Raw genomic sequence first — 26,643 nt, forward strand, 5'->3', positions numbered from 1 at the left:
CTGCAAGGGGCCAGAGATGGGGACACCTTTCTTCTTTGCACAGATTTTTTTTTCTCCTCTGGATCCCCTCCTCTCTGCAGGTCAGCTCCACCCACTGAAGCCAGAGGGACCCGTGGAGGACAGGATGGGAAGAGGCTGGGGTCTTCCAGCCCCTGGTTTTTGTCTCCCCAGAGCAGCAACACTCAGGGTGATAGTTATGCCAGACTGTTTGGGTTCGAAGCCTGACTCTGAGCCTACAGGCCATCACAGGCAAGGGACTTAGCCTCCTGTATTGGTTCCTGTGGTCACTGTAACAAATTAGCATTCACTTAGTAGCTTAAAACAACAGGATTGTATTCGTCTACAGCATTGGACGTCTGAAATCGCAAGTGATTTCTCAGGAACCAAAATCAAGGTGTGGGCAGGACAGTGCTTCCTATAGAGAGCAAGGTTGCCTTGCCTTTTCCAGCAGTCAGAGCAGGGCTCCCAGAATCCCTCTGTTCTTGGCCCCCTCCCCCACCTTCAAAACCAGTAGCAACCCTGCTTTCCTACCCTTGTCTATAGTCAAACGTCCCCAGCCTCCCTCTGTAAGGACATTGAGGATTACATGGAGGGTCTATGCGGATCATCAGGATACTGTCCCAGTCTTGAGATCCTTGACTTAAAAGCACATCCACAAAGACCCTTTTTCCACATACAGTACCACCTACAGTTTCCAGGGCTTGGGACCCGGAGCTCTTTGGGGGCCAGTATTCAGCTGACCATGCGTCCCAAAGCCTCAGTTCTCTCAACTATAAAATAGGGTACTGGGAGGGTGACCAGTGTATCTAGAGAAGGCACTCAGAATATCACGGGGCATGTCACGAGCACTCAGTAAAGGGGAGCCTCATTTAAAGTTTCCTCTTTGGAGGTGCCTGGGTGGCTCAGTGGGTTAAGTCTCTGCCTTCGGCTCAGGTCATGATCTCAGGGTCCTGGGATCGAGCCCCGCATCAGGCTCTCTGCTCAGCAGGGAGCCTGCTTCCCCCTCCCTCTCTGCCTACTTGTGATCTCTCTCTCTCTATGTCAAATAAATAAATAAAATATTAAAAAAAATAAAATAAAAAATAAAGTTTCCTCTTTGAAAAAAAAATTTTTTTTAAGATTTTATTTATTTACATGATAGAGAGAGAGAGATCACAAGTAGGCAGAGAGGCAGGCAGAAAGAGGGGGAAGCAGGCTCCCCGCTGAGCAGAGAGCCCGATGTGGGGCTCAATCCCAGGACCCCGAGATCATGACCCGAGCCGAGGGCAGAGGCTCAACCCACTGAGCCACCCAGGCGCCCTGAGAAAAAATTTTTTAATAAAAAATAAAATAAAAATAAAAATAAAGTTTCTTCCTTGGGCCTCAGTTTCTCTACCTGGAAAATGGGGAAGCAGGGGGTGTGGAGTTCAGGGGTTTCCAGCTCTTTTGCTCCCTGGGAGGGGTTCCTCTTTTGTCCCCCTCTTTTTTTTTTTTTTTTTTTCAGAGGGAGGCCCTGAGAGGAGATGTCCCTGCATCCGGGAGGCGGCCAGGCCAGGATGGAAAAGTCACATCAGTGTCCCCTGGAGCTGGGGAGGAAATGGCCACAGCTGTCCTCCCACCAACAGCCAGGCCAGAGGTGGTCCCCTCCTCAGGCAGGTGGCAGGAGGCTATCCTAGATGGACGTGCGCAATTTCTCCACGTCTCTACTTGCTCTCTCTGAGGTCCATCGGGGTTCATTCTCTCCAGCTCCCTCTGCTTCTGTCTCTGTCCCTCCATTTCTCACTGTCTCTGTCCCTCTCTCAGGTGGAGAGATCTCTCTCCCTCTCTGACTGCCCTGGCGTCAGTCTGTCAGTTGGCTCCGTCCCTCTTCCTCTCTCACTGTCTCTCCCTTTCTGTCTCTCTGGATCTCTCGCCCTCTCTGACTCTGCATGAGATTCTCCCCTCCTCAGCCCAGGGAAGCCCCCGAAACCTGTGGGCCTCCCTCAGGACCCAGCAGGCAGGTAGGAGCTGGGCGAGGCCCAGATGAGTCACCAGGAGGAAAGAGCGGACATTCCTGCCGCTCTTCTGGGATTGTGCACGGGCCCAGCCTCCTGCCCGCCCTCTCCCGTGCCACGTCACTGGACCTCACAGGTGTGTGTCACCTGAGGGAGAGACAGAAGGAACGAGTCACAGAGACAGAGAGACAGAAAGACAAGCCTAGAGAGACATTAAAAACAGGGATGGAGAGACAGAAAAGAGAAGCAGAGAAAGAGACAGGAAAAAAGAGACAGAGACAGGGAGAGCTAGAGTGACAGAGTCAGAGAAAGTGAGACACAGGGGTTGAGAGAGACAAACAGAGAAACAAAGAAAAACACAGACACAGGAGGGGAACAACAGACAGATTTCGAGAGACTAGAGCAGTCTGAGGTGGGAATGGGTGGGCTCCAAAATATTTCCCTCATTCTTTAAATAAATTTAAAAATAATAATAATAAAAGAGGGTGACCTAAGAGCAGTGAGGTCATCCTGCCAGGAGGCTGGATCGCAAGCCTTCCTGGACCAACACCCCAACTGTGTATTTCCCCACCTCAGTTGGTCTTCATGCCACCTGCAAGAGGGGCCCCACTTTCCACATGAGAGAACCCTAGGCTCTAGAGGGAAGATATCTGTTGGCCCAGGGTGACCAAGGAGTAGTCTAGTCCTGCAGCCAGGGGCATGACCTCCCCTGACCTCAAACCCTTAGAATGTCTCCACCTCTCTCCCCACCCACCATGGAGAGAAAGCTCTGGAGAGCCCACCCAACAATAATCAGTAGGAGTTAGAGTCTTCTACTGAGCATGTGCCACACGTCAGGCAGGTGGCACGTGCCCTGGGGGCATTTTTTTATGTCCCTAGCACGCCAGCCCTGGGAGAGAGGCACTTGTGAAGGAGCTGGAGGCCCAGAGAGGTTAAATATCCTGCCCAAACCCACAGAGTAGAGTGTAGCTGGAATTTTAACCCTTCCAGTCTGGTGCCAGCCCCCATATCTTAATCACTAGGCTCTACTGCCTCTTAGAAGGGAGGATTTTTTTGGGACTTTTCATACTTTACCTTAAAATTATTACCTTAAGGCTTCAGTGAATTAGTAAAAGTAATAATACTATACTCATTGTTATACTGGTAGAGATAGCTACTACTTACTCATTGCCTACTATCCTCTCCCTCCCCTATTCTGTTCCAGCCACTCTAGTCGCTCTTCTGTTCCTAGAGCTTGTCAGGACACCCCCCACTCTGCCCCCACTGGCAGTTGCCTATCCCTGGAACTCTTCCTGGATCATCTACCCAACTTCTGCCCTCACCACACTCAGCCTCTGCTCAAATGCCACCTGCTCAGGGAAGCCAGCAGCATCACCACACCTGAAACCAACCATGCCTCACTTGTATCCTTGTACTTCCTGCCTCCTGGTTTGCTGTTCTCTGTTTTACTTACCACTGCCTGAGAGCCACAGACTAAATAACACATATTAACTCTTCATTGTCAAGGGCAGGCACTTTGCTTTGTTTCCTGCTGTGTCCCCAGCTCCTCCTGGACCAGTACCTGGTACAGAGTAGGTTCTTGGTAAATGCTGAAGGAATTTGTTGAGCCCTCCTTGTGGGCCAACAACTGTTTCAGGCAACTTCACCAGCGTAAAATTGCTCTGGTGGGTCAGAAGCACGCAGAGATGGAGAGACTAGACAATTTTATCTTTTATGTTTTTTTACTTTTTATTTTTCAAGAGAATGGGAGAGAGAGAGAGCACACATGAGGAGGAGATGGGTGGGCAAAGGGAGAAGGAGAGAGAGAATCTTAAGCAGGCTCCATGCTCAGCGTGGAACCCAATGGGGGGCTCCATCTTCTCACCACCCTGAGGTCATGACCTGAGTGGAAGTCAAGACAGACACCTAACCGACTGAGCCACCCAGTCGCCCCTACATTTTATTTTACTTTTAAAAAAACTTAATGGGGGCGCCTGGGTGGCTCAGTGTGTTAAAGCCTCTGCCTTTGGCTCAGGTCATGATCCCAGGGTTCTGGGATCAAGCCCCACATTGGGCTTTCTGCTCAGTGGGGAGCCTGCTTCCCACCCCCTCTCTCTCTCTGCCTGCCTCTCTGCCTACTTGTGATCTCTGCCTGTCAAATAAATAAAATCTTAAAAAAAAAAAACTTAATGAGGACCTTTACAAATACACAGAAAAAGGAGACAGAATGGCACGGAAATTACCCTGAGATACTGCCTTACATTTTTTCCTAAAGCATTTTAAAGTAAATGCAGACATCCTTGACATTCACCTCTAGCTACTTCAGTGAGTGTCTAAAAACCAAGAACAGCTTTCCACATAACCACAGGACCATTTTCATAACAGCAGTATCTACTTTTTGGCTGAAGTGTTTGAAGGTAAATTAGAGACGTTATATTCTTTCATCCCCAAATATTCCAGGGTGCATCTCTAGTGATAAAGACATTTCCCCATGTGACCACAACACCATTATCCCTCCTAACAAAACTAACAAAAATCCCAACAATAGGGCGCCTGGGTGGCTCAGCGGGTTAAGCCTCTGCCTTTGGCTCAGGTCATGATCTCAGGGTCCTGGGATCCAGGCCCACATCGGGCTCTCTGCTCAGCGGGGAGCCTGCTTCCCTCTCTCTCTGCCTGCCTTTCTGCCTACTGGTGATCTCTCTCTGTCAAATAAATAAATAAAATCTTAAAAAAAAAAAGACTTCCAAGAAAAAAAAAAAAAAAACTCCTAACAATAATTAATGATCAGCAACAACAAATGTCCCATCAGGACAAGTTTGGTTTTTTTTTTTTTAATTTTATTTAAATGCAATTGGTTAACATACAGTGTATTATTACTTCAGAGGTAGAGTTCAGTGATTGGTCAGTTGCATACAACATGCAGTGCTCATCACATCAGGTGCCCTCCTTAATGAAGCCCGTCCCCCAGTTACCCCGTCTTTCCTCCAGCAACCCTCAGTTTGTTTCCTAGAGTTCAGGGTCTCTTATGGTTTGTCTCCCTCTTTGAGTCTATCAGGACAAATATTAACCAGAGAGCAGAGGTCCTTCCCCCAAGGTCCCACAGCAGGGGGAGGGAGAATTAGAATTTGGTGTATGTGTGTGTGTGTATTTTTTTTGACACAACAAAATATATTTTATTTCAATTATACTAGTACAGGAAGGTGGGGGCGGGGCGGGGGGGGTGGATGCTCAGCACCAGCAGCTAAAGGCCACAGGGGCTGGTCCGGACTGCTGTTAGCCCACCAGCCCCTGCGACATCTGTAGGATCTTCGTCCCTGCGACCCTGGGCAGCGCTAGGAAGATATGTCTGTTGCAGTCACCGCTTGGTGCTGTCTGTCCCCGAGGCCAGCCGCTGCGGCAAGGACTTCGCTTGGCGCTGCAGGGTGTCTCTCAGCGGGCCCTGCCTCTGGCTGGGACTCCAGCTCTGGGAAGTGAGCTGTGGAAGGCCACTGAGTTTGCACCCTGGCAGCCTGGAGACAGCTTTGACAGCGGCCACATGAGTCAGAGCGGAGCCTACCCACCCACCCCCCCACTCCTGGCAGCGCCCTGGCAAAGGAAGTTTTTGAGGAGGAGGGGTCAGGGGCGGGGAGGTGGAAGCACCCACGCATCTGGGGCTGACTCGCTCTTTCGCAAACTCTCTGGGAGGAGCCCCGGGGGCACAAAACTGTCTCCTTCCCTGGGCCAGACTGAGAGGTGCCCGGAGCCACACGGACAGGATCTGCTGCCAGACATGGGCCGCCCAAAGCTGCTGCCGCTGCTGCTGCTCTTGGTTCAGACCTGCGTTCCAGGTAGGGACTGGACACCCAAACACCTGCGCGGGGACCTGGGTCCTGAACACAGCGAAGAGGGGGAGGGGCGGGGGGCTCGGAGTTGGAGGAGGGAGCTCAGTCCCCAGCCCTCCCCCTCACGTAGTGATCCTTCAGCGGTCTGCAGCCCCACACAGCATAGTACCTGGCAAGCAGTAGGTGCTCAGGAAATAAGAGTGGAGCGAAGGCACTGAACAGCAGCCGCCGCGGAGTGCGCTCTTTATTTCGGGCGCTCCTCCAAGCCCCTTCCCTGCAGTTTCAAACTGGACAGGCAGAAGCATTTCAACCCTGTTTCACGGAGAAGGAAACAGGTTCAGAGAGGTAACCTCCATCCAGTCCTGGAGTAAGTGGGATTCTGGCCTCGCAGGGGTGTCCCACAGCTCTCTCCACTCGCGCGGGGCTCCCCGCCGCCCCCCCGCACCGACCCAGCCCCTGGAAAGACAGGGAGCAGTGAGCCTCATTTTACAAAAGATCTAAATACAGAGGCGGAACATCGCAGAAAAAGGGGTTGGGGATCCAGGCCTTGTCCCTGGAGGACCCTTCTCTTTCACTATGCCCCAGCTACCTGCTCAACTCCTTTCCGGGGAAACGTGCGGGAGAGGGTTGAAAAGCCAGAGGAAAGGGAGAAGGAACTGAGTCAGGGCGGGGCGGGGAACAGGGGGTTGCGGGACGGCTCAACCATGAATAACCCGGAACGGTCTCCGGATCTTTCGCGGCCGAGACTGAGTAATGACTCCAGAAGGCTGCGAATTTGGGGTGGGGAATGGACCCCAGCAGGGGAGGCCGGGGAGGCGGGTAAAGGTGTTGGGGCGGGGGTAGCGGGCAAATTTATGACTGTAGGAGGGACTAGTGGGCGGGGCTAGAACCTCGGGAAAAGCTGGTGGGCGGGGAGAGAACCTTGGGGGAGGCTCCTGCAGTTGCGGTGAGAACTTCCCGAGACCTCACGGGTGAAGTTAAAACTTTGGCCTGGACTAATGGGAGGGGAGAGAATGTTGGGGAGAGGCTATGGAAAAGGGTAGAGTCTGGGGGCATTAATAGGGGGTATAGTCAGTGGGGGTCACCAGGAAGTGGGGTAAAGATCACCTGCAGATCAGGTGAGGGTAGAACGCCTGTAGGAGAGCTTGCGAAGCAGGATAGACCAAGGGCCGGTGGAATGGGGGAAGGGACATAAATTGGAGCTGGGCTAGAATATCCAGATGGACAGAGAGGGTGGGGATTGGACTCAGGATGAGCCGGGCGCTGATACACAATTCAAGGGAAAATGAGCCAGGGTAGGACTTTAGGGAAGGATTGTGGGAGGAGACAGAATTTTAGCGTAGGGGGTATAGATAAAATGTGAGGTTAGAGATAGACCGGAAGTTCTGCTGACCCAAAGCCGGTGCTGGAACCAAAGGGCGGGCAGAATGTGGAGCACGAACCTGAATGCACAAGGCCTGGAGACTTGGTCCTGATACTGGGGCATGAAGGGGGGGGACCCCCCACTGGAAGCTATAACAATCTCTCCTCTCCTCCCTGTTCCCGCCCCCACCCCCCAGCCTCCTGGAGCCTGCAGTGCTTGCTGTGTGGGAGGACCGGGAAGTGCCAGGTGGAAGAGTGTGCCCATGGCCAGGACCTCTGCAGGACCACTACCTTGCGCATATGGGAAGGTGAGCTCCCCACCTAGACCACCACAGGGAACTCAAGCGATTAAGAAATCTTATTTCACCAACAATCAGGGAAATGCAAAAGAAAAAGACAAACGGACCCTCTTTCATACCCATCAGATAAACAAGCTTTTTTGAAAATCTGACAAGCTGGGATGGATGAGGATTTGGAGCTACAGCCCCTGTTAATGGGGATAAATTCGTGCATCCACCGCACAGAGCAATTTAGCAAAATCTAGTACAGATAACAATCAGCATACCCTCCAGGCGGCAGTTCAACTTCTAGGAAAAAAACCCGGAAGAACCTTAGACACAGGTATAAGAATGTTTTTGGCCGTTATGTTTGTGATACAGGTTAGTCATCAGTGGAGGAGAAACATTATGGTATAATCACACAGTGGAATGCCTCACGGCAGTTTATTTTTTTATTTTTTTTAAAGATTTTATTTATTTATTTGACAGAGAGAGATCACAAGTAGACAGAGAGGCAGGCATAGAGAGAGAGAGAGAGAGAGAGAGAGAAAGGGAAGCAGGCTCCCTGCCGAGCAGAGAGCCCGATGCGGGACTCGATCCCAGGACCCTGAGATCATGACCTGAGCCGAAGGCAGCGGCTTAACCCACTGAGCCACCCAGGCACCCCAACCTCATGGCAGTTTAAATGAAGGAACTTAAGCTGTAGGTATTCAAGTGGACACATCTCAAAAATTCAGGTTGAAAGGGGGAAAAAAGCATGTTTCGGGGTATGATACCTTTTACTATAGTCTATAACAATATACAATAAATAATGTATAAATAAATAATAGTATACATTGTTATGTGTACCCGGTGTGAGAATTACCAGTACCAGTGGTTGCTTCTGGACAGGGCATAAGGGGAATGGGATTTGGGGGAGTGAGCAGGAGGCTTTAACTCTGTCTTTTAAATTTAAATTCTTTAAAAAATATCTGAAACAAATAGAGCAAAATTTTCTAATAGTTTATAAAATTTGGTGATGATTGCACAGTACTTATTGCATCATTCTCTTATGCTTTTTGGCAAGCCTGTAATATTTGCCTTTGAAAATTCCTGTTAGAGGGATCTCCCTGCTAAAATCACTCAGCTGGGAGGGAGAGATAGATGGATCCAGACAGCCTCGGCAATAGTGCGATCACTAAGAGAGAACAGGCTCGCTGTGGTGGGAGAGTGAGGAGGGGAGACAGCTGGACCCAAGAGAGGAGGCCTGGCAGGGATCAGCCCTGGAAGTGGGTGACCTTAGGACAGGGAGCGTCAGGCTGTTTGGGCCCAGGGGAGCCTTTGGGGTGACAAAGATGCATTCCTCCCAGGAGGTGAAGAGCTGGAGGTGGTGGAAAGAGGCTGTGCCCACCCCGAGAAGAGCAACAGGACCATGAGCTATCGGACAGGCACGCAGATCATCACTCTTACGGAGGCCCTTTGTGCTACCGACTTGTGCAACCGACCCAGCCCTGGTGAGTTGGGCAGCCCTCATCCTCCCTGACTTGTCCATCACTCGTCATTCTCTTAATCCCATCCCCACCAGCCCTGACTCTCAAATGCCTATTTAAGAAAAAGACTTAGAAAGGCTCAGGTTCTCCAATTCTGCAGGAGAGGGTGGGAAGTCATGGCTCCGTGTTGCATGGTCGTGCGAGCAGATTCCTCTTTCAGAGCCTGGTGAGGAAGGAAGTTGGTTAAGGCCAGGCCAGTCCCAGTGACATCAGTAAGCAGACCACCTACGTCGGCCCTCTTTCTCATTCATCCATGCTGACCCCAGACTTTTCCTCTGTCTGTTGGCGGGGACTGACTCAGATGTTGATTTTTAAGGAAGTGCCAAGAGAAGGGAAGCTGGCTTCAGCTTTCTGTTAGATGTGCTTTAGGAAAGCACTGATAATTGAGTCTAAGTAATTCTTATCATAGATAATATTCAGAAGATTTAACAACATCAGTCAAGGCATTGACCAATCAGAACACTCCTGGAGCCCCTCTTTAGCTGATGGATCTTGGAGACATAAGGCTCTAAAGAGAGAGTTGGGAGTGGTCAGGGGTCCACCACCAAGCTTGGGGCAGCCACTGTCAATTCAGTAATTTAATAAGTGGTAAAGTGATATCAGCCCCCATTTCTCAGGCCATTTTTACCCCGCCTGTGGTAACTGAGATAGTTGGTTAAATCACATTCTGTATTTACGTGATCCTGGGGATACAGAAATGACCAAGACAGCTTTGGGGTCTTCCCATGGGCTTATAGTCAGTGGGGTGAGTGGGGGTGATGGACCCATCACCCAACAGTGACTCCTCCGATTATAGTCAGAGCGAGGATGGGGAAGCAGAAGCAGAAGGGTCAGGACCCTGAGACCTCTGGTCTTAGAGGGCTCAGAGCTGTGGTCGAGAAGTACAGTCCAGAATTTTCAGGACTGAGATAAGGGAAACGGCAGCCAGAGTGATCAGGGCTGGCATGAATGAAGAGTAGGGGCTGTGGGACCCTCGGAGAGACACCGGACTCAGGTCAAGGAAGTTTTCCTCCAGGAAGCAACAGATAAGCTGGATCTTGAGAAAAGAGCAGGAGTCAGACTGTTAAAAAAAAAACAAAAAACAGTGGAAAGAGTTTTCGAGGAAAAGCAATGGACACCAAGGCCCAAACGTGACTGAAAGTGGTATGGCTGGAGGAAAGAAAAAACAGAGGAGCTGGTGAAATCGGCAGGGTCACATTACACAGGGCTTTCCAGGTTATGGTGAGGAATATAGACCCTCTGGGCAACAGGGGGAGGTCATAAAAGGGTTGAGTTTTTCTTTGTTTGTTTTTTAGATTTAATTATTTGAGAGAGAGAGAGCGCGCGCACACAAAGAGTGGGGAGAGGGGAGAGGGGCAGAGGGAGAGAATCTCAGGCAGACTCCCCACTGAGCAAGGAGCCCGATGTGGGGCTTGATAGCTTGATAGCGTGACCCATGAGATCACGACCTGAGCCAAAATTATGAGTTGGACACTTAACTGACTGAGCCACCGAGATGCCTCAGGGGTTTTTTCGGGTTTTGTTTTTTGTTTTTTCATTTATTTGACAAAGAGATAGAGAGCACAAGTAGGAAGAGCAGCAGGCAGAGGGAGAGGGAGAAGCACGCTCCCCGCTGAGCAGAGAGCCAGATGTAGGGCTCGATCCCAGGACCCTGGGATCATGACCTAAGCCAAAGGCAGCTGCTTAACCAACTGAGCCACCCAGGCACCCCCTGTTTGTTTGTGGGTTTTTTTTAAGATTTTTTTTTATTTATTTGAGAGAGAGAGAGAGAGAGCGTGCGCATGAGCAGGGGGAGGGGCAGAGGGAGAGAGAGAAGCTCAAGCAGACTCCCCACTGAATGTGGAGCCAACGGGTTGAGGAGGAGGGAGGCTCGATCCCACAATGATGAGATCATGACCTGAGCCAAAACCAAGAGTCTGACACCCAACCGACTGAGTCATCCAGGTGCCCCAGTCATAAAAGGGTTTTAAGCAGAGAGTGTCGTGATCAGATTTGTATTTTTAAACAAATTATTCTGACCTCAGAGGAAAGGAATGATGGAGGGAAATTAGATGAGGGCAGTCCAACTTGGAGGTGGTGAGGTTGTCCAGATGAAGAGGAGAGTGACTGCATTCGAATGTCAGCCAGAACCATGGAGAGAAGTGGATAGATCTTAAGAACGCTTGAGCAGGACTTAGTGATGGGTTAGACATGGGGGTGGGTTTGCAGCTCTGGTCACGATGGAGTCCCATGTATCAGACTAAACTGCCAAAGACAGCCAGAAAAGCTGGACAAGTTATAAACAATTACTTGAGGTCACTGGAGAACAGCTAACGAAGAGAGAAACTTGAGGTGCTACAATCTTTGAAATAAGGGAAGCACAGAAATTGAGTTATGCAGAAAGCTGGCTTTATCCTGGAGTGCACTTTCCGATTCACGCTGTGAAGGGGAAATAAAACCCAAATAAGAGAGATCTTTGCTAGACGGAGAAGCCAGGGGTTAGATAGAGTCTAGGGCTGCCAGAGCATCTGGAAAATGAGAGGTAGAGTCCGGGAATGTATGGCACCACAGAAAAGGGAGTCCCCAAATCTGCAGATTTCCTTTAAGTCATTGGCAAGCTGTACGTGCACGGGGTGGGACTCCAAGAAACTCAGCAGAAAATAGTATCTGGGAAGCTACAGAATTGAACAAGAATTCCAGCAGGCATATGATGCTGGGGAAACCAAAGTTGCCAGGTTGGAGAGAGAGGACTTGGTAACCACACCAAGCTTTCCTCTGAGACCATACCCTAGGCATAAGGGCAAAACTGAAAGAGACCCGCCCTAAGGATGCCTACATCTCATCTTCAGCAAGAAGAAAACCTAACCTTCTTGGGAAGAAAATAACATTATTTAGAGCCTTTCCAAATTTTCATTGTGGTATCTGACATCTAGTCAAAACTTACAAGGTACCCCAAAGAAAATTGAAAGGACCAATTAACAGGACCCCTAGAGACGAATCCAACAGTAGAAAGAGACTTAGAATGATTCAGATAATGGAGTTATTAGACAGAGAAATTTAAAATAGCCATGATCCATATAGTCCAAAAAAATAGAGGAAAGGATAAACTTTGGCAGAAATGTGGAGTCCGTTTTTGTTTTTGTTTTAAGAGTCAAACAGGAAACAGAATAGTGACTGGAATTAAGAACTCGATAGATGTGCTTCCTAGAGACCAGAAGCAGTGGGGCAAAAGGATTAGAGAACTAGAAGACAGGCAGTAGAAGTCTCCAGAATGGTGCCTAGATGTGGAGGATCAAGGAACCTGCCAGGTTTCTGCTGTGGGGGACTGAATGGGACCACATGACAGATATAGAATTGAGGAGAGAAGGACTAGTTTAGAGAAGATGGAGAGCTTCCTTTGGAGCAGGTAGAGATGCAGGTGTTTGAGGGATGGTCAGGGGGCCTTTCCAGAGGCAGGTGGGTGTACAGGTGTGGAGCTCAGAGAGAAGTCCTGCCTGCAGTGAGTTTCCAGCCGATGCATGGAAATGAAGCCATGTCAATGGATAACATCCCATGGGAGAGAATGTGCTCCATGAGAAATGAAAAGGGCCTGAGACAGAACCCCAAGGATCACCCACATTTAGAAGAGCAGCATAAGAAGTAGAATTCATGAGGGGACCCAAGGATGGTATAATGGCAGTGACGGCACTCCATGTTTCCTTTTCATGGAAGTTCATGTAAGAAGATATGAGTTGTTGACATTTTAATGATTTTTCTTTAGGGTTGGGGAAGATTTGGCCTTGGACCTAAATGATTCGCCTAATTCCAGCAGTTGGCCTGAGCTGAGAGAATGGCTGAGACAAGCCCTCTCTCTCATGTAGGACTTGGCCCCAACTCAACTTGGATATTTGGGGTCAGGAAGGGGAGGGCGTGCCAGGCTTCGGAATAGTCTGAGTGAGCCAAGGCCTGGCCAGGGAACTGACTCTAGTGTTTCCAGGGGAAAATAATTCACCCCCTTGGCCTGGACTAGGAGGTGCGAGAGGCAGTGTAATCACAGATTAATCAAGACAGGCTTGGATCCTTGACACATCGGGTAGTGCATTAATTACCTATCACCTCATCACAGATTGTCCCAAATCTTAAAAACAAAAATGAGCAGGTATTATTTCACAAAGTTTCTGACGGTCAGATTCTAAAGAGTCTGGAAGTGGCTTAGGGTGGTGGTTCTGGATCTTTCATGAGGTTGCAGTCAAGACGCCAGCAGGGCTGTCATCATCCCAAGGCTCCCAGGGGAGCTTTACTCACATGGATGGACCCCTCCTGTGGCTTGGACAAAGGCCTTCGTTCCTTGCCACGTAGACCTCACCATGGGGTGTTTGAATGTTCTAGCCACATGACAGCTGGACACCCTCCAGACCAAGTCATCCAAGAGAGAGCCAGGAAGAAGTTGTGATGCCTTTTATGACCTAGTGCAGGAGTCATACACCATCATTTCCGCAATATCCCATTAGTTACACAGGTCAGCCCTATTCTTTGTGCGTGTGTGCCAGGAAGTGGGGGTCACCGGGGGCCGTCTCGGAGGTTGGCTACCACAGAGAACAATAGCAGGGTTTTAAACAATCTTCATTCATTTATTTAACAAATATTTACTGAATGTCTTCTCTGGCTCTGGCCCTGTGATGGGTAGTGTTGGGACACAGTAATGATCAGGACAGCCCTGGCTCCACCTCCTGGGGCTCAGAGTCCAGGCAGACAGGGATGACCCAGAGTGGGTGTGACTGGAGTTGGGGAGCCCCGAGGGGCACACTGATCCAGTCTGGGAGGTCAGGGAGGACTTCTTAGAGGAGGTGAGATTTGAGATGATGCCTGAACAATTAGTAGGAGCAGATGGGGAAAGTAGGGAGCCAAGGGAGCAAGGGAGCGCATTCTAGGAAAGGCTGGATGCCAGTCAACATGCACATTCAGGGGCTGTGGGAAGTCATAGGGGGTAAAGTCTGAGGGGCTAGTGGAGGGAGATGAGGCAGGAGAGGTGGCCCAGACCCAGAGGTTGGTGGGCCTTGAATGCCACATGGAGTAGCTTGGATTTTATTCTGAGGGCACTGGGGAGCCACGGAGAGATTTTGAACAGAGCACAGGCAGGGCCAGATTTAAATATTAGAAACATCCTTCTAAGAGCCTAGATATCCGTCAACAGATGAATGGATAAAGATAACGTGGTGTGTATATATATATATACACACACACACACACACAATGGAATATTATGCAGCCACCAAAAAACCAAAATCTTGCCATTTGCAACGACATGGATGGAACTAGAGGGTATTATGTTAAGTGAAATAAGTCAATCAGAGAAAGACAATTATCATATGATCTCACTGATATGAGGAATTTGGGAAAGAAGACAGAGGATCATAGGGGAAGGGAGGGAAAAATGAAACAAGACGAAACCAGAGAGGGAGACGAACCATAAGCATAAGAGACTCATAATCTCAGGAAACAAACTGAGGGTTGCTGGAGGGGAGGTAGTGGAAGAATAGGGTGGCTGGCGGATGAACACTGGGGAGGGTATGTGCTATGGTGAGCGCTGTGAATTGTGTAAGACTGATGAATCACAGACCTGTACACCTGAAACAAATAATACATTATATGTTAATTAAAAAAAAAGAAGAAGAAAAAGAAACATCTTTCTAGGGCCATCTGGGGATGCACTGGTTAGGCCTGGGGGGCAAGGGTGGAAACCAGGAGGCCAGGGAGGAACCTGGTATTGAAGGAGTTCTGACCTGGTCATGGGGCTGGAAAGGAGGGGATGATGCTAGAAAGATTCAGGAGGTGGGATGAGCAGGGCTTTGATGATCGGCTAAAAGTGAGATAAGGAGGAATTGATGCTAAGGCGAGTCTTTAAGGGAGCTAGAATTCCAGAACTCTCCCCATGGAGTCATCCTCCTGCCCCTCCCCAAACAGGTCGGACTTCCACCTTTCCCCGAACCCGAAGCCGTTACCTCGAATGTGTTTCCTGCGCCTCCTCAGATCTGAGCTGTGAGAGGGGCTGGGATCAGAGCCTACAGTGCCGCAGCCCTACAGAACAGTGTGTGGAAGTGGTGACCCATCGGAGCCTGGAAGGTGAGCTCCAACCTCACAGCACCTCCTCCCCCCTGCATTGCTTCTCCCCAAGGCTGCCCTTAACAATGACCCCAGAATAACAAGAACTTAAAGGTGGAAAGTTAGGGCCCTCACACAAAAAGTCTAGTGATAGGAAGTCCTGGGCCACTAGAACAATTCTACAGTCACCAAGAACCCAGATGCACTGTATATTGCTTCCATTCTGAAGATTGCCTCATAGTCCAACATGGCTGCCAGAGCTCCAAATCTCATGTCCAAGTTCCAGGAAGGAGAAAGAGGAAAAGGAACAAAAAACAGATACCCCTCCAATGTGAGGGTTCTCCTTTCTTGAAGTCCCATAAAACCTTTCTATTTATATCACATTGGCCAGAACTTAGCCACATGATTATACCTATGGAAGCTGGAAAATGTGTTTTGTTTTGTTTGTTTGTTTGTTTGTTTGTTTGTTTTTGGCCTAGATATATGGCTGCCCCAAATGAAATGAAGGTCCTATAATGAGCAGTGAAGCAGGAAATGAACAGATGACTGCAGTGGTGGTGGGCAAAGCCAGTCTCAGCCCCTGAACAACCTGACCTCTCTCCTCTGGCCCCCACAGGCAGTCCAAGGGATGAGCACCACACCCGCGGCTGTGGCAACCTTCCGGGCTGCCCGGGCCCCGCCGGCTTTCACAACCACCACACCTTCCACTTCCTGCAGTGCTGCAACACCACCAAATGCAATGGAGGCTCAGGTGAGGGGCAGGGGACCCACGCAGTGTATGACCTGGGGTCAGGGCAGGGAGGTATACCCGGGCTGCGGCCCCTCCTCTCTAGGTGTCTGTCTCCTGTGAAAACCCCTTCTCAAAGAAGGCTTCTGTGAAAATTCGATGTGCCCATCCAACCTTTACCAAAGACCCATGCTTTATACTTCCTTGAATCCTTTCACGCTCATGGTCCATGCCACCGGTCCCCATTTCCACGCCTGCCTCCTACAGCCAGTGCTCAACACAGAGTGACTTCTTACAAATGTAAACCAGAGCACGTCACTCTCCTTCTTCAGGTATTCCAGCAACCCTTCCTTGCTCTCAGAATAAAATCCAAAGACCATCCCAGGCCTTATGTAATCTGACATCTGTCTGTCTTGTCGTCTACACTGAGTTTCTGCAACTGCCAAACTCCATTCTGCCTCATGGCCTTTGCACAACCAGTACCCTTCACCAGGAACACATCTTCCCCAAGAGTTTACCTGGCTGGCTGCTTCTCATTCGTTAGGTCTCAGCTTTAAAGTACCGTCTGCAGGGAAACATCCCTTGTCCCTCCCCTCCACTATAATCTCGCTCCTTCGTGTTATTCTGTCTCTATAAACCAATACTGTCCCATGGAACTTTCCACAGTGATAGAAATGTCCTCTATCCATACTGTCCAATATGGTAGCCACTGACTCATATGGCTATTGAGCACTTGAAATGTGACCTGAATTTTGAGTTTTCGTGAATACAAATTCATTTCAGCATCAATGTAAACTGCCACAGTGCCTAGTGGCTACCACGTTGGACAGTGTAGCTCTAAGTGGTAAGTGCTGTAGGGCAGGGACGGTTTCGTCTTCCACAGCTGCTTGCCACATAGGATCAGATAGGGGCTCAGGAGGGGCGGTGAGGTGGGATTTCTCTCACAGGTACAATAAAGAATCCCCCAGAAGGGGCGCCTGGGTGGCTCAGTCAGTCAATCATCTGCCTTTGGCTCAGGTCATGACCTTCGGGTCCTGGGATTGAGTCCCGCATCTGGCTCCTTTCTCAGCGGGAGTCTGCTTCTCCCTCTCCTTCTACGCCCCAGTTTGTGCTCTCTCTCCCACTCTATTTGAGATAGTTCTCAAATAAATAAAAGCTTTAAAAAAAAAAAAAAAAGCCCCCCCCTCACCAAAAGAGTGCTGTTCCAATGCCTGACCACAAGGTGGCGCCATGACATCTCAGGCTGCGAGTTGACAGTTCTAGGGGAGGTAGGACAAGGAAGGACACCCCTTCACCCCACCTGCCCACACCCCCATACTAATTTCCTTGATTTCTGTGTCACTTGTCTTCTCCCAAGTCGTGGAGCTTCAAAACCTGCCTCTGAATGGCCTCCAGTGTTACAGCTGTGAGGGAAACAGCACCCATGGATGTTCGTCGGAGGAAACTTCCCTGACCGCCTGCCAAGGCCCCATGAATCAATGTCTGGAAGCCACGGGCACTAATGGTGAGCCCTTCTAGGAGGCTGGGAGAGGATGCTTGTTGCCGGGGAGGGTTGTGGGCCACAGGTGGACTTCATGGAGCTGGGTCTACCTGTGGAGAAGGTAGTACTTTCTTCAAGAGGGTGCCAAGTGTCCTCAGGAATTGGGACTTCGTTAACAAATGGGCGTTCCAGCCACAGAAATGTGGACTTCTCCGGTGGGTGGGACTTCCACGAGGGGTGGGACTTCCACAAGGGGGTGGGACTTCCCACAAGGGATGGGTGGGACTTCCTGTGGCCATGGCGGGCTTCCATCCTGGGTCATACTGGGCGGGTCTCTCTGTTCCAGTGGTTCTCAAACTTTTTCACCCAGAAATTCCTTCATGCTCTTAAAAATTATTACTTGTGTCAGTTATAGCTATAGATAGTTACTGCATTAGAAGTTAAAACTGAGATATTTTAAGAGATGTAAATTATTTATTTGTTATTTATGTTTTTAGAAAGTGGGAGACCCCGTGAGTGGGGGATGGGGAGAGGGAGAGAGAGAATCTTTTCTCTTTTTTTTTGGGGGGGTGGGGGGTGGGAGAGAGAGAATCTTAAGCAGGCTTCAGCGTGAAGCCGGACTCGTGGCTTGATCTCATGACCCTGAGACCATAACCAAGAGTTGGACACTTAACAGACCGATCCACCCAGGCGCCCCTATTAATTTATTCTAAAATAAATTGATTTAAAATTAAAATATAAAATAAAACCTCATTCCATATGAACATAACATATTTTTTACTTAAAAAAATGATATTTTCCAAAATGAAAACATTTAACAAGAAGACTGGCGTTGTTCTACCATTTTGCAAATCTCTTTCACGTCTGGCTTAATAGAAGACAGCTGGATCCTCATATCGGCTGCAAACTCACATGTCCCAGGGTTTCTGGAAAAAACCCCCCACTGTTCACTCACACGAGTGGAAAAGTCGAATGATGCTTTAGCATTATTAGAATTATTTTGACTTCTGGGTTCCCCCAAGAAGGGTCTGGGGGGCCGCACTTGAAACTGCTGCTTTCTTCAGGTAGCGTCCACCACCAGGTGGCAGGTCACCTACTGAGCACTGCAGCCCCAGCCCCAGGATCTGGGAGTCTCAAGCAGTCTTCTCTCTCCTCAGGGCTGGGCAACCCGATCTACACAGTACGAGGCTGCGCGACCCCCTCGTGGTGCCAGAGTCTCCATGTGGCTGAAGCCTTCAGCCTGACCCATCTCAACGTCTCATGCTGTACTGGAACCGGTTGTAACCACCCGGTCCAGGATCACCAGCCCCGCATGGGTGGTGCCCCCCGGCCTGGTCCTGCCCACCTCAGCCTCACCACCACCCTGCTTATAACCGCCAGACTATGGGGAGGCACTCTTCTCTGGACCTGACCCCCTCATACACTCCCCCTACCCTGGCTGGATCCAGGGGAGCCCTTTGCCCTCCCCTCAGCTCCCAGCCCTTTAGACTTGCTGTGTGACCTCAGGCCAGTGTACTGCCCTCTCTGGGTCTCAGTTTTCCTAGCTGTCTCACAGAGTTGGAGAACCAGAGGAGAAAAGCTGGACAAAGACTGCAGGCCAGCAGGAGAGGTCTTGTTATGTTAGCGTTGTTGTACCATTGTTGTTATTATTAATTAATATTTGTTTTTATTTAATATTTTATACTTAAATAAAGATTTTTGTACCAGTGAACTGAGGAAGGCCTTATCTTCTCTACTCTGTAGCATCTCTTTTTGGGAGGATGAATGGGGGGGCATCTTTCATCCAGCTCCTGGAATTAGGAGTCACATTGTAGGACCCCAGCATTTAGGGCCCCAGCCTTGGGAGCAGTTGTCCATGGGCTTCCATCCTAAGCTACCTCCACATCTGTTTCTGGGCTCCAACTCACTCATCCAAGCACTAACCTTCCTGTCTCTCCTCCCAAGCTCCAAAGGTCAAGACTGCTCCGTTGTTCCAGGGAGAGGCATCTGCATTTCCTAAGGGGCTCTGAGACCCTCAGATGAATGGGAGGGATAATCTAATGGCCAGAACTCCCTAGGGGCCCTCCACTGAGGAATCGGACAGGACTACCTTTCCCCCGGTGACTGCCCTGGCAGGAGATAAAGGCAGGGCTCTTTGTCCTAGGATGCCTTCAGACTGACTGAGAAAAAGACAACTCTCTGGGGCACCTGGGAGGCTCAGTGGGTTAAAGGCTCTGCCTTCGGCTCAGGTCATCATCCTGGAGTCCTGGGATCGAGCCCCGCATTGGGCTCTCTGCTCAGCGGGGAGCCTGCTTCCTCCTCCTCTCTCTCTCTCTGCCTACTTGTGATCTCTGTCTGTCAAATAAATAAAATAAAATCTTTAAAAAAATTTTTAAATAAAAAAGACAACTCTCATTTCCATGACACTCTTGGGGCACAATATTGAAGAATTCATGTTTCCTCTGATTTGCTGAGGCAAGCCCAAAGAGACAAAATTACGTTCCCCAGGACCCTATGGCTAATGAAGAAAAGGATAAGACATCTTCCATGGTATTTGGGGGCAGGCAAGGGACAGGGTTTCTTTTTAGGACCTCCTCAAATCACATTAACACGGAGGGTCACCACGGCGCTTCAAGAGGTGGGCTCAGTGTCTCTACCTCTTGAACGTGAGTGGCTCTGGGACTGCTTTGACCAATAGAATGTGGTGGAAGTTATGCCATGGCACGTTCCAGGAGGCTTTAAGAAACTGGCTCTGGGGAAGCCAGCTGCCATGTCACAATCCTGCGCGGAGAGACTGTCGTGCTCTGGGGATGCCCACGCTACTCATGCATGGATGCCACTTGGGGAGAGAGCCCCAGATGTTCCATCCATCTCAGCCCAGACACCAGACAAGTGGGTGAAGGGGTGGCCCTAGACGTCACACCCCCACCAGATGTAACACACAGGAGCGTCGGGAAGCCTGGCTGTCTTCAGTTTCCCAGGACCACCGTAGTCACTACCAACTTTCATACTGGGGGGCTTCCGGCAACAGAAATATATTCGCTCAGAGTTCTGGATGCTAGAAATTGAAATCAAGATGTTGGCAGTGCCATGCTCTTTCCGAAGTTGCTGGGGGAAGGATCCTTCCTGGCCTCGTCCTGGCTTCTGGGGGTTGCTGACAATTCTTGGTGTTTCTGGGCTTGCAGCCACGCAACTCCAATCTCTGCCTCTGTCCTCATGTGGCCTTCTTCTCAGTGAATCCCGCTGTGTGGCTCCAAATCTCTCCCTGTCCTTATAAGGACACCACACATTGGATTTAGGGACCCACCCTAATCCAGGGTGACCTCATCTTAATCTCATCCGCAAAGACCCTATTTCCAAATAAGCTCACATTCATAGGTCCTGGGGGTTAGAACTTCAATGTATGGGGGGGGAGGCAGAATTCATTCCACAACATCAGTCAGCAGCCAGAGCCAAGGTTTCAATATGGCCCCCTATGAACGATCCCACCCACCTCCCGCTGTTCCAGCCCCGCCTTGGGCCGGGGTCCATTGTGGAATAGATAATGCACCGATCCTGCTGTGCCTTGCTCAAATTCCTGACCCACAGAATCATGAAATAAAAAGGTTATGGTTTCACACCACTGAGTTTTGGGGCATTTTTTTATGCTGCGATGGTTAATGGGAATAGTCATTTGTTTGGTAGTTTGCAAACTCTCCCCGCTATAATCTCCATAAAGGGCAAGACCTTTATTTCTTCGCTACTACTGTATGCGCAGTACCAAGATGAATAATGCCTGGAACATGGCAGGTAATTAAGAAAGAAAGGAGGAAAAGAAGGACCGAAGGAAGGAAAGATCACATCTTTAGTATCTTACAACAAAAACTGGCTAGGGCTGTATCTGTCCTGATGTCCTACAGCAGAGATGAGGCCAAGATAACATTTTCTGAGCTACTCTACAATTAAAATTGAGGGTAGTTTCTCCCCTTTCCCATGGTTACCTACCACAGAGGTTGGAGGCTTGGATTACGTCCACCACAACGCCCTCCAGCAGAGACTAGAGGCTAGGAATACATTTCCCATGATGCCTTACAGCAGGCGTGGAGGCTGGGACTGCATCTCCCATGAGACCCTGTGGCAGAGATGGGGAACTAGGATTACATCTCCCAGCATGCCCTCCAGTGAGGATCAGAGGCTTGAAATACATGTCCCACAATGTCTTCCAGCAGATATTTTGAGGCTCAGGATACATTTCTCATAATGTTCTACACCAGAGCTTGTGATCAGGACCTCATCGTTAATGGCTCCCAAGTTTTTGTTCGGGGATTTCGGTTGCAAGAAATAAAATCCGTTTAAGCTGACTTAAGCAAAACGACAATGTTATTGGAGGTTTAGAATCCAAGCAAGAGCTAGGTCTCTGGGCCTCATGAGGGACAAGAAAGAGAACTGAAAAGCTGTGTGAAACCAAGGTTGTCTCCCTTTTGCAGAATCTCTCTCTCTCTCTGTCTCTGTCGCTCTCTCTCTCTCTCTCTCCTCTTTCTCTCTCTGAATTGTGGTTTCCCTCATGGGCTTCCACTTTATTTTTCTGTCTCCCCACAGAACCCCCTTCTTCTGCTTCACACAGAGTAGCCAAATATGCCCTTGAAATGTCAAGTACCAAGATCTCCTTGGGTCCCAGTTCTAAAACTTGAGCTAGCAGATAGACTCTGATGGGGTCTAGTTGGGGTCAGGCCTCTGGCTCTGACCCTCTCTGCTATGCCAGGGAAGTTCACCCCTAAGTCAGGAAGCTAGTACAGTTGTTCAGGTCATGAACAGGCATCTACTGTCCTTGCAACTCCCGTGGTATGCAGTCCGTTTAGCCTGAGCTCGGAGAGCAAACCCCGTGCGGGATCCTACCACAAGGACAGGGGGCCAACTGAAAAAGTGAACTGTCATTTGGAGTATTTTAATCTGCAAGCAGGGCTGTGTCCCTGTATTCTATATGAATCAGAGGCAACACAGAGGCCAGGGATGTGTGGAACAGGACACCCAACTCAAAATGCCTGAAACAAAGAAGAAATTGATTATCTAAATGACAAGAGATCATGAGTTAGGGCAGTTCCTGAGTTGACTAATTCAATGTTTTCCGCTAGGCCCTAAAGGGTCCATTCAGGCTTGTTCCACCTCATGGCCCCAAGATGGCCGCTGCAATTCCAGACATCACACCCACATTCAGAGGCAATAACAAAAGGCCATCTCTTCTTGGGTCTTTTCTTTTTAACAAAGAAAGCTTAACCCAACCCTTCCAAGCCAACTTGCCCTCACATTTTATTTGTCTGGTTTCTTTCATTCACCTATGCCTACAACAATTGCTGGCAGGGGGCAGGGAACCACCATATTGAGCAAAATATACTCAGATCCCACTCCTAAGGCTTCCCTCACATCATCTGGCTACTAAAGAAAGGTAGATGCTTGAACAAAATCAGGATTCTCTTAAAAGGAAAAGGGGTGTGGGCACCTGGGTGGTGGAGCCAGTTAAGCCTCTGACTCTTGGTTTTGGCTCAGGTCCCAATTGACGGTGGGGTCATGAGATCAAGCTCTGCATTGAGCTAGCTCTCAGCACAGAGTCCATTTCAGATTCCCTCTCCCTCTACCTCTGCCCCTCCTGCTCTTGCTCTCTCTCAAATAAACAAAGAAGGGTACCTGGGTGGCTCAGTCAACCGTTTAAGCATCTGCCTTGAGCTCAGGTCATGATCTCAGGGTCCTGGGATTGAGCCCCACATGGGGCTCCCTGCTCAGTGGGGAGCCTGCTTCTCTCTCCCTCTCCCTCTGCCTCTCTCCCTTGGCTGGTGCTTGCTCTTTCTATTTGTCTCATAAATAAATAAATAAATTTTTAAAAATAAAAAAAATAATCATTTAAAAAAAGGAAAAGGGGGGAGGGAATGTGTATTAGGAAAAAAAAAAACAAACCCCACCCAGTCTTCCTCCCATAGATGGAAAGACCCAGCTCTTCTTTATCCTATGCTCCTCCTTTACCCTCACTGCCATGCTCACAACACTTCCGGTCACCAAAATGTGGGGGAGTTTCCCCACACCCAGCAGCTCTCTGGGACATGGGCTGGGTGTCCTACCACTGAACCCAACTTTGACACGATCTACCTGCACGATCTACCTGGAGATGGCATCAGACCCCACAGGCGAAGGGCTCAGTCCCACAAGCGCACTCCTCTCCTCACTTCAGATGTCAGTCACAGGGCTGGGCTGTCTCCTGTGCTTCTGAGCCACCGGTTAAAAATCAGAGGTTCCCAGGGTGCCTGGGTGGCTCAGGGGGTTTAAGCCTCTGCCTTCGGCTCAGGTCATGATCTCAGGGTCCTGGGATGGAGGCCCACATCAGGCTCTCTGCTCAGCAGGGAGCCTACTTCCTCCTCTCTCTCTGCCTGCCTCTCTGCCTACTTGTGATCTCTGTCTGTCAAATAAATAAATAAAAGCTTTAAAAAAAAAAATCAGAGGTTCCCATGGCCCCCCGCCCCCCGCTCCGGGTTGGGTTAATTTGCTAGAGTGGCTCCCAGAACTCAGGGAAACAGTTTGCTTACCTGTACCAGTTCATTGTAGAAGGCTAGGACAAAGGATACAGATGAACATCTAGACGGAAATGAGGCTAGAGGTGTAGGGCAAGGTATGTGGGAAGGGGCAAGGAGCTTCTCCAGGGGGAGCACTTTCCCAGCAACTTCACGACCTCACCAACCTGGAAGCCCCCTAAATCTTGTAACTTTTGTGATTTTATGGAGGCTTCATCCCATAAGCATAATCATTCTCTAACTCCATTTTCCACCCTTCTCCTTTCTCAGGAGAATGGGGGCAGGACTGAAAATTCCAAGCTTCTAATAAACGATTTGCTCCTTCTGGTGACCAGCTCTCATCCAGGAGACATCCAGAAGCTCACCCAGAGTCACCTCATTAAAATAAAAGACACTCCTATCCCCCAAGGAAATTATAAGGATTTCAGGAGCTCTGTGCCAGGAACCAGGGGCAGAGACCAAATACATATTTCTAGTATCTCCCAGAATGATATTGAGTAAACAACTAACAAAGTCTGCACTATCCCAACACTTTAAAAATTCAAGAATGGTCAACACATGGTGTGCTCATCCCATCCATCCCCCCATAGCAGGGCCAGGAGTGGGCTCCCCAGTATCATTTCTGTTTTAAAAAACTGATTCAGGGGCGCCTGGGTGGCTCAGCGGGTTAAAGCCTCTGCCTTCGGCTCAGGTCATGATCCCAGAGTCCTGGGATCGAGCCCCACATCGGGCTCTCTGCTCAGCAGGGAGCCTGCTTCCTTCCTCTCTCTGCCTGCCTCTCTGCCTGCCTCTCTGCCTGCCTGTGATCTCTGTCTGTCAAATAAATAAATAAAATCTTAAAAAAAAATAAAAATAAAATAAAAATAAAAAACTGATTCACCTCTGACCTGAAGGTGGGGGGAGCCTGTGATTCATGTCTGAATCAGCATAATCTCATCCCCTGACCATTGATATCGGTTCAGTGATAGGCAGATGGCATCATCTGTGCCCATCAAACCCAATGAAAGGTTTTCTAGAAGTTTCCGGGGGAAGTTATTTCCCCACTTTGCTAGAGGAGTTTCTTAAAGATCTGCTCCCCCTTTCTATCTTCCCCTCTCAGTCTCCTTCAGTCTGGCTCTCTCCATCTGTCTTGCTTTTTGTCTCTCTGCCCCTCTCCAGATGAGAAGGAAAGGTGCGGCCCCAGGCATACTTGCCAGACATCTTGCAACATGAGAGCAGCCATTTACCCTTAGGAGAGAGAGACAGACAGGCCATGCTGACACTTTTTTTTATATATGTGACCCAATTCTCTTTCTCTTAAGCCACCTGGGTTGAATTTGCTGTCACTTGCATGAAAACTCTAATGGATAAAGTACCCTGGTATAGGATGGGATGGGGTAAGGACCACCACTCTCCTGGTGTCCTCAGAAGGGAGAAATGGTAGGTCCCAAAGAAGACAGATGAGAATCAAACTAGTATCTCCTGGGTGTTGGTGTCCCTTCAGCGGGAGCAGGAGACATTGGTTAGAGTTATGGGCAAGGAGACCTATAGGTTCTTACCCCCTAACCCAGTATCCCACATCCAGGTCAGACACCTCTCTTGCACCTATCCTAAGACAGAAAACGTGAGGCTTCTTTCCCTGGTTTACAGAAGGGTAACGTGAGAATGGAAAAGGAAAGGAGTTGCTTGGAGCTGTGGTCCTGGGGACACAGAGGATGATGAGAGATTTGGTCTGGAGGACAGTGAGGATCCTAGGGTCCTGAGGACTTAGGGATTGATGGGAGTTTGGGTCTCAAAGACAGGATGCTGGGAACTGGACACTGAGGACAGAAAGAGGATCTGGAGCTGAAGTCCCCTGGTGGGACAGGATGTAGACTGTTTTGGTGGTGGCAAGGATAAAGAGTAAGAATTTTCATAGTATATCTGTTTATCTGATTGTCAAAAGGGCATGAGAAAGGTTGAGATCTCCTACCTTCCAAGGTTTCTCACTCTTTCTGGATCCTATGCGTGATAAACTTGGCCCAGGTCTATGAGGTCCCACAGAAGTAGGCTAAGGGAGACCCACTCCCCAGGAGGGAGAGGGGACCCAAGTCTGGAGGGGTGAGGCAGCAACAATGATGGGCCAAAATGGGAAGGGCACATAGACAGTGGGGGACACAAAGAGATTAGGGCAAGAAGAGCAGGGAAGCGAGGTGGGGAAGCTGGTTTCTAGGGCTTGGGAAGCGTCCACAGGAGCCTCTCCCTCTCTGGGGCTCGGGACTCAGGCTTCCTTCCAGCTGGTTCACTTCCAGGGGCCCCTTTTGGGAGAATGATGCATGATGTGGAAACACTGGATTCCCGGGTCTGGAAGGGTGGGGCCAGACCTCAGCCCCGCCCAGCCCTGCCCCGGGAGTTCTTGGACCTGCCCAGGCACCCCTCTGCTGTCTTCCCGGATCTCGAGGTGGCTCAGTTCACAACCTGTCATGTGACGCCTTCACCTTCACTCACCTGTCCACAGAACACATCTCACATTCACCTTTCCCACAAAACACACCTCCTCACTCAGTGCTCACACCCTCACACAGCTCTCCCCTCCGCACTCACCCAAACCTTCACACACAGCCCTCACGGTTACCTTCCCCTCACCCCTTCCCCTCACACAACACCTGCACCTTCGCACGCCCTTCCACCAACATCCTCACGCTCACCTCTTCACACAACACCACAACCTCTGCCCTCACCCAGCACCTTCCCATTCTCCCGCACCCCCTGCACACCTCCCCCCCCCTCCCCAGCTCTGGGGGGTCGCACCCCCACCATCCCCCCCCCCCATCAACTCGTGGCCCCCCTGGGTCTCCCGCCTCTCCGGTCCCGGCCCCGCCCCGCCCCCGGAGCCCCGCCCCCGGGCGGGCAGGGGGCGGGGCTCGGGGGCGGGGCGGGCGGCGCGGGCGGTGCAGGTGC

The 26,643-nt window shown here is 50.0% G+C and overlaps 1 protein-coding gene across 4 annotated transcripts; it reads left to right on the forward strand.

Moving 5' to 3' along the window:
* Positions 1–5,400: 5,400 nt before the first annotated feature.
* LOC111139531 (plasminogen activator, urokinase receptor) lies at positions 5,401–18,720 on the forward strand. Of its 4 annotated transcripts, none has more exons than XM_022491827.1 (7): positions 5,401–5,779; positions 7,333–7,443; positions 8,763–8,906; positions 14,865–15,023; positions 15,619–15,753; positions 17,087–17,233; positions 18,367–18,720. In XM_022491827.1, the coding sequence occupies exons 1-7, from the start codon at positions 5,488–5,490 to the stop codon at positions 18,618–18,620; spliced, it is 1,242 nt and encodes a 413-aa protein (XP_022347535.1). In that variant the 5' UTR covers positions 5,401–5,487; the 3' UTR covers positions 18,621–18,720. The 4 variants fall into 4 exon arrangements, with proteins under 4 accessions (XP_022347535.1, XP_022347536.1, XP_022347538.1 ...); XM_022491828.1 differs by having other exon boundaries at positions 5,717–5,779; positions 14,865–15,028; positions 15,615–15,753; XM_022491830.1 differs by lacking the exon at positions 17,087–17,233 and having other exon boundaries at positions 5,717–5,779; positions 14,865–15,028; positions 15,615–15,753.
* Positions 18,721–26,643: the final 7,923 nt, after the last annotated feature.

Source organism: Enhydra lutris, unplaced genomic scaffold, assembly GCF_002288905.1.
Source record: "Enhydra lutris kenyoni isolate GAN:26980312 unplaced genomic scaffold, ASM228890v2 scaffoldscaffold110, whole genome shotgun sequence".
NCBI classification, from domain to species: Eukaryota; Metazoa; Chordata; class Mammalia; order Carnivora; family Mustelidae; genus Enhydra; species Enhydra lutris.